This window comes from Rhinopithecus roxellana, chromosome 15 (genome assembly GCF_007565055.1).
Source record: "Rhinopithecus roxellana isolate Shanxi Qingling chromosome 15, ASM756505v1, whole genome shotgun sequence".
NCBI classification, from domain to species: domain Eukaryota; kingdom Metazoa; phylum Chordata; class Mammalia; order Primates; family Cercopithecidae; genus Rhinopithecus; species Rhinopithecus roxellana.
In genome coordinates, this window is record NC_044563.1 from 127,722,028 (window position 1) to 127,730,123 (window position 8,096).

Sequence of the window (8,096 nt, forward strand, 5' to 3'; positions counted from 1 at the left end):
GCGCAGGGACCGCCACTGCTAGGCTCGTTGCAGCCGGCGCGCTCTATCCCCGTCCCAGGTTCACTGTGAGCCTCTAGCTCCCCCCGTCGCAGCTTCTGGGCGCGCAGAGTCCGCGCCGAGATGTCCCAGGACACAACGGTGGATACGTGGTAGGGCGGGCGGGGGCCTGGGGTACGCGGACGTCCGGAGCGGTCACCTCGGCCTCTGGGCCTCTACCCTCTGGGACAGGCTCTGAGTGGGAGCAGCCACAGCGTGGCCCGCGCCCTCTCCGGATCCCCGGCCTTTACTCGCATGCCTTGACTTTGTGCCTCTCTGTTCTATGTAGGAAAAGCTGTGGAAACACACCCGGATTGAAATGCCCCTGGCCCGCCTGACCCGACCCCAGGAGAAGCAGCCGAGTTACCCGACATCGTGGTCAGCAGGAGCTGGGTCGGTGGCTGGATGCTGCAGCTGCAGGGACTCAGCGCCTGGGAGGGCTCCTGGGCAGGGAGAGAAGCAGAGATGCAACATTTTTAAAGTTTCACAAAGCATCTGGCTGCACTCAGGTCCCTGGAGCAGGAGACAAACAGAATTAATGTTTTATACCTTCGGGTATAGGTTTGAGTTTTTTCCCCCTCATGCCAAGTATTTAAAACCTCTAGAAACCCATGATTTGACAATCAATGATTGCGCGATACTTTCAATTTGAATATTCAAAGGCTTAACAAAATGGACTATCTTCTGCAGAAATCCTGCACACAGGCACCCCACAGAGAGTCCAGAGAAACAGGGAGTGAGACCCCTTTGGGTCCTGGCCCTTCCTTTTATTACATTTTGAGCATTTTGTCCTCCTTCCCACAGATAGAGCAGATGTCCTCAAAGATGCTCTGTATTTCAGCCTTCAGGGCAGCTAGGGAGCCATGAGTGACTTAGGCTGTCCTCGCCATGAAAACCAGAGCCAGACTGGCTGACCAGACTGATTCTCGCATCCCCTATCTGTGTTTTGAGGGAAAATCTCAGGTTTTGGGGAGTGAACATGGCAGCTAGTGGGTGTGGCACAGCAAGAAGTTGCTCTGGGCCCAGGTGGGAGGCCAGCGGCCTAGCAGAGGCCTTCGGTCTGCATCTCCTAGTTTTCTGACTCCTCCTGGCTACCGGCGGGCTTCCCTACCCCTTTCATCCTGCACTGTGAAGTGCCCTCTTTGCTTTCTCTCCCTCTAGAGCCACCCCTGCTTTTTTGCTGTGGGAGCACATGTCAGGAAACAGTGACAGGTTTGGCTCCTGCTCATTTTAACTGAAAGGATGTGGACTTGGGTTCAAGCCTTCTTCCCTTGGTGTGAGAAGGGGGAGGGACTTGGAATCAAGCTTCCCCTTGGTCCAGGCCCAAGCCCCTCGCTAATGACTTGGGATTCTACTGGGTCATCTTCTGTGAGTACTTACTGTGCCTCTTCCATGTGATCTGGAAGGTGAGGAGACAGGAATGGTCCACAGAGGGAGAGGGTGCCAGGCCAAGTCCTCTCATAGCCACCCACCCCCTCCACAAAAGGGGACAGCAAGAGAAGACAGAGAGGCACACTGGGGTTCCCTTTGCAAATAACCAAGATATTTCCAGGATTCCAGACCAGGCCATGGTTTTTAGGCCTCTGCTCTTTGTTCTCTGAGTTCTCAGAGATGCAAAAAGTGTAGTTTAGTCCCAAATGCCTCTAGAAAAAGATTGGGGTACCCCCAAAAGTGTCAAGTACAGAGGGAAGCACACAGAGCTTAGGGAAAAGACAACTGAGAATGACGAGACTGATAGGAATTGCTTGGCAGCTGAAGCCACCACATCTCTAGGGGAGAGGAGCAGGCCTGGGAACACCTGAGGTGGCACCTGGCAGTAGAGGGCAGGATGGATGTATTGAAATCTGACAGCTTCTGGAGCTTCTTTCTACAAATGCCCCTGAGCCTGTGTCCTTGGTTTCCCTGATGGACCAGACCTGAGGAGGGGAAGGACAGTGGGAATGGAGATAGCACCTCCCCTCCCTGCATACCTTCTTCCCCGCTGTGCCTGGGCTTCACCCCTTCTGAAGGAACAGTGAACCAAGCAGCTTGGAATCTAGGGATGGTCTCTTCTCCTCAGAGCTTCTTCCATTACTTCTTTTCTTTGCTGCTCTCCTCCTTTTTGTTATACTCTTATTTTTCGGTATGCTTTTTAAAATCTTCTTTTTTTTGGTTGCATTTTTGTGTATTTCTTTCCGTATTTCTTTGTGTCTCTTCCTGTCGCTGCTTTTTCCATTTCTTGTCTGCGCTACTGGTTTACTCTCTGGCTTCACGTGTGTGTCTGTGTTGCCCTGTGCTGGGGTGTCCTCCCAAGGCTTTCAGGCTTCATTTCCTTCCTAACCTCTCCTTTGATGTGGAGATGGACAGGGATGGCAGGAGCATTGAATGCTCTCGGCAACACCATTGAAGATGATGCTGACGATCGGCTACCCTGTGGAGAAGGCAGGCCAGGCTGGATATGAGTGGAGCTCCTTGGAAGTCAGAAGATCTGTAGGGGCAGCAAAGATCTCTTTGTCCCAACCTCCAGCCGCCTGTCTGGGTGCTTCTGTGTTGAACTTGTTTCTGGGATGGCCATCTCAGTACTGTTGCTGGCTAGCAATTTCAGAAAACTGGATTTGTCGAGGCCTGAGCCCTGTTTGAGAAAGAATCTTCCCTCTGGTTTGTAGCCCAACATTAATGAGTTTTGGTTCCTGTTGTTTCTATAATTACAAAACTCCAGCACAAGTATTTAAGAGCCAAAGGCCATGCTTGTGGAAGTAAGGGAGAATCTTTCTAAATGGATCCTGAGAATCCTCCTTACAGATCTGAGTGGATGATCAGGCCCAGAGCAACCCTGAGACCCCAGGTTCCCACAGCATTGGCTGTTCTTCATAGGAGACTCATAGGAGACTTCACAGGAGACCCACTATTGTTTACTGGACATCAGGTGCTATATTGTATAGCATTCGCATTCCACAGGTGAGGACAGGCTCAGAGGAATACGTGGCATGCCAAGATCATCGAACTTATCAGTAGCAGAATTAGGATTCAGACTTTGCTAGGTCTAACTCCAGAGGCCCGGCTTTTTTTTTTTTTTTTTTTGAGACAGAATCTCAGTCTGTCACCAGGCTGGAGTGCAGTGGCATGATCTCAGCTCACTGTAACCTCTGCCTCCCAGGTTCAAGTGATTCCCCTGCCTCAGCCTCCTGAGTAGCTGGGACTACAGGCATGTGCCACCATGCTGAGCTAATTTTTGTATTTTTAGTAGAGAGGAGGTTTCACCATGTTGGCCAGGATGGTCTCGATCTTTTGACCTCACGATCTGCCCGCCTCGGTCTCCCAAAGTACTGGGATTATAGGCGTGAGCCACCACGTCCGGCCTTTGCTCTTGACTATTGATATTGTCTCCCTGATCTTTCCTACCAGAAGCTTTTAAACTTTTTGGACTTTAACCTACAATAAGAAATCCATTTTACATGTTTATGTCTATCTATAACAACATTTGTATTTCTAAAACAGACTTTTCATGAAACAATGTATACCTATGTACGTGAGGCAGTCTGATATTTTCTATTCTAGTCCACCTTTTCCATTTCATTCTATTTATGGAAAATATATGTTGGTTGGGAGTCACTAAGTTAATTTAATGACCCACTTATAGGCCGTGAGTGGCATTGGAAAAATACCTGCTTGTAAGATATGCGAACACACGTTTCAAGGTTGTTTGTGCATGTGGAAATATTTCGGGGTGCTATCTGTTTTACCATCAGTTTGTATGAGGAGACTAAGACAGTGTAGCTTGCTGACTTGAGAATGTTCTGTAAGGACTGGAAACTCTAGAACCTTGAAGAAACGCCTGACTAGAGGTGAGGGTAAGCTGTTAATTACACTGATTACAGTTTGTGCCTCTTAGACTGAGAACTCTTCCCTCTTGCTGGGGGCATTGCTACCTCTAGGATGTTTGCCTTGAAGTCCTGGTAGTCTCTTTGGGGTTTATTAAAACCCCATTTATTAAACCCCATTTATTAAAATGACTGAAAAAACTGTTGTGGAGTTTCAACAGGCATTCATAGGCACCCTCGCTTGGCAATATACAATAAGGTTTTGATGTTTGGGTGTTGGAAGGGATCTTTGAAGTGCTGAGAGGGACTCAGAGTCTTTTTCCAAAATCTCTGCTTGTGTCTGTCCAGCCTCTGGCTCCATTGCTTGGCTGAGATCCTGGCACATAGCAGCATCTGTGTAGAGGAAATGAGAGCTCACTATTTGTGAGGCAGCCTGTTCCACTATTGGACTGCTTTAAATGTAGTGGTCAGTGATTATGCTATAATCCAATCGTGTATTAATTGGGCACCAACTATGTCCTAGGCATAGTATCAAGTACCAGGAGTACAAAAATAAGTAAGCCTTGATTTCTGCTGTCAATTATTCTTTTCTCCTACTTCTGTACTACCGCTTTTCTATTGTGAGTTTGTTTAGTTCATTAATTGGTTCATTCATTCATTCATTCAACAATCATAAACTGATGAGCTACTCTGACCAGGTCCAGTACTAAGCCTGAAGAAGTTATGCCCATCCCATCTCCACCCCAAGCCTTCTCTTTTTTTTAGACTCCTCATTCGGTTTCTCTAGCTCTTCACATATCACTGTTTTTCAGATCTCTGACTATCCTTGCCATTGACTTCAGAAATCCTGTATTTGACCTTGACCTTCTTATACCTAGTCGGCACCCAAAGTGATGGGAATAGATTAGATTTCTTTTCAAAGTTTTAAACTGAATATTTTGACTGAAAATTTTGGCAGTCTTTTGTATGCAAATGACACTGCAGAGCATTGTTTCCCCCCCACAATGTAGGAGATTTTATTCAACTTAGGCACATGCATATTAAAAGACTTTCAGTATAAGGAAAAGGGATAGTTTATTCCCTCCAAATTTGACTACAGCTCAAAATTGTCTTTATTAATGCAAAGTTCTTTTGTCGCCTTGACTTTAGGACACTGTTACCAAACTTTGTGGGAAATACCAAGTTCCAGAAGATTGAATACATGCAGGAAACAAATGCTTTTTGGGGCCTAGAGTGAACATTTGGTCCATATGAAAATGACCAGGAAGACTATTAGGTGAAGGTTTTTTAATGATTTGTGCTACATTAGTCTCTTCCCATAAGACATATTCAAAGTTTTAACTTTTCCTTAAGAGGCTTCCATGTGGAGCAAGCATTTGATAATTCATCCTTTAACTAAGAAAAACACCATCATACACTGCTTGAAGAATTCCTCTTCTATTACTTAAAATGTTTTTATTGTGCAACATTTAAGGCATACAAAAACATATAAAGAATACCATGATGAAAGTCTATCACTATATTATCAAGCTTAAGAAATAAAACAGTTGAGTCATCTTTCATTTATGACTAAATTAACTTATTAAAACGCTTAAAACTTTTGGATTATTCCTCTTAAAATATTTTCTTAGGGGGAAGTTTAGCAGGGACATCTATCAGTTTTCCTAATCCAAAAGAGCTAATTCCTAGATATTGTATGTTTGGTCCACATTTTTTTCCTCTTGGAAATTCTAACATTTTTTACTGTTCTTCTTTTTTTAAATTGTACTAACAAAGACATTGCATATTGCAAATCCACATATGTAATTTATCAGAGGTTATAAATAGAGGATACTTCTTTTTTTTCTTTTTTGAGACAGGGTCTCACTCTGTCTCCCAGGCTGGAGTGCAGTGGTGCAATGATGGTTCACTGCAGCCTTGACCTTCTGGGCTTGAGCAAACCTCCCGCCTTGGCCTCCCAAAGTGCTGGGATTACATGCATCGTGAACTGCCACACCTTGTCAGAGGATACTTCCGTATCAAAAATCAAATATAATATAATGTCATCATTTGCAAATAACTATAGAAGATTTTAATGTTTATTTAGCTTGACCTTTGAAGATTCTAGTTCCTGATTTATTTATCATACTTGTTTTAATCACACCAGGGATAATGATCAAACACTGAATAACTTTTATTTATAAGATTTCTTAGCAACAGATCATAGTACATGTATATAGTAAATGAATATATCAACATTTTTTTCTGTGCTATTTCAAAGGTTCAGTAATTTTACTTCATAAAGGAATCTAAAAATACTAACCCAGTCATCTTAAATATATTGCCACTGAAGCCCAATATCCACCTACTGTCTGAATTTGGAGAGAGTATGTCTAATGTTAGATGCTAAACATTGTGAGAATCCTCTCAGACACTGGTTTCAGATAGCTGTCACCCATAGAACTAAGGGCTAGAAAGTTATTCATCTTTATGGTATAATTTTAGTTCAATCTAAGAAAAATTTACTGAGCGTCTACAATGTTCTGGGCCCTGAGCCCGGTGCTGGGACACAGAGGTGAGCCATTCATTAGTCTTCCCCATGAGTCTCTTTAGCTGGAGAACCACTCTTTGTCTAGAGTATGTGATTTTGCACTTAACCTCTCTAGAGTCTATGGTGTGTGAGATGAACAGTGTAACATTGTTTTGCATAGAGAGGATACTGTAGACAGAACCCAATGATGGAGCCTTAAGTAAAGAGTATAATTTGGGTGTGGCTGGTAGAATCACTATAATGTAATGTGACTTAAACCTTAGACATCAATCGTTATTTTGGTACTTTAAATATAACTGATGTTTTATTCCTTATGACTATACTATTTAGATATTTAGATTAAATATTGAAAAACTGATCACAAAGATACTATAATACTTTTATACATGTGTATATGTATATATGTATGTATGTATGTCAATGTATATTTTACTATTGGCATTAGTAATTATTTTCCCTTTGTGCAATTTCTTTTAGAGTACTTCTGTCTTCTCCCCCTACCCCAATAGTACGATGACATTGTATTATTAACTGAGCTATAGCAAATCATAATGATCACTTGAAATCATTTATTAAATAAATGAGGTAAAGATGTAGTTTTCTTCTCTCCTTTTTTGGGTTTGTATAATATTATAAGAGGAATGCAAATGCCTTCAACTACATACTGCATGTGTTTCATGGCATGATTGTCTATATTGCAGCTTTTGCGTGGGCAAATTGTGCTCGATTTCTTTTTGGCATTATCATCTAGTCAGCTTTCTTTAGTGGTTTGAACTTGACAAACCATCTCTGATTACTTTAAATCTTAAATATATCCTGTGTCCTTGTAAGACCTGAAAGAGATGGAGTGTTGAACTGGAGCTCTTTAATTTTCTCTGACTTTCTCAGGAAGGTTGTAAGTCAGTGAAGAGCAGGTTTAAGGAAGGTGAGGGAGAGAAGAATGCACCTATTTTTGTATGTTGGCATGGCACATTGTTATGAAAAGGTGTGGTTAGTCCCCACATGTTGTAGAAAATTGGCTGGGTGTGGTGGCTCACGCCTGTAATCCCAGCACTTTGGGAGGCCAACATAGGCGGACCACTTGAAGCTAGGAGTTCCAGACCAGTCTGGCCAACATGGTGAAACCCCATCTCTACTAAAAATACAAAAAATAGCCACGTATGGTGGTACATGCCTGTAATCCCAGCTATTCAGGTGGCTGAAGCAGGAGAATCGCTTGAACCTGGGAGGTGGAGGTTGCATTGAGTCAAGATTGTGTCACTGGTCTCCACCCTCCAGCCTGGGTGACAGAGTGAGACTGTCTCAAAAAAAAAAAAAAAAGGAAAGAAAGAAAGAACAAAAGGAAAGAAAACAGAGAGTACTTGAAAGAAAAATGGGATGGGATAAGGAAATAGAATTAATTTTCCTGTCATAATTTTGTAGCTTGATTTCACCTTTTAACAAAGTATTCCTTGAACAATAAAACAGAATCAAATTAAAATATATGTAATACAGAGACACATGTCAAACTAAGCAGAATTCTTAAAGATCATTTATTATTTGGAATTATTAGCACCAGCCCTACTCCCCCGACCCCTTTTAGACTAGATAACTGAAGTGGACACTAGCAGGCATACGTGGGCCTGGGTGTGTCTCTTTTTTATAAGTTAATTTAGTCAAATGGTGTGAAAGGGATTGGAAGTTTTAAGAAGAATGTAAACATCATCATGCTCCCTGTATTTCCCTGTGTT

General features: G+C 42.9%; 1 protein-coding gene across 1 annotated transcript; it reads left to right on the forward strand.

Moving 5' to 3' along the window:
* Positions 1 to 924: 924 nt before the first annotated feature.
* COLCA1 (colorectal cancer associated 1) lies at positions 925 to 2,692 on the forward strand. The gene is given in 3 exon segments (XM_030918658.1): positions 925 to 1,009; positions 2,338 to 2,649; positions 2,652 to 2,692. Coding segments are annotated over 3 exon segments (438 nt in total).
* The last annotated feature ends 5,404 nt before the right edge of the window (positions 2,693 to 8,096 follow it).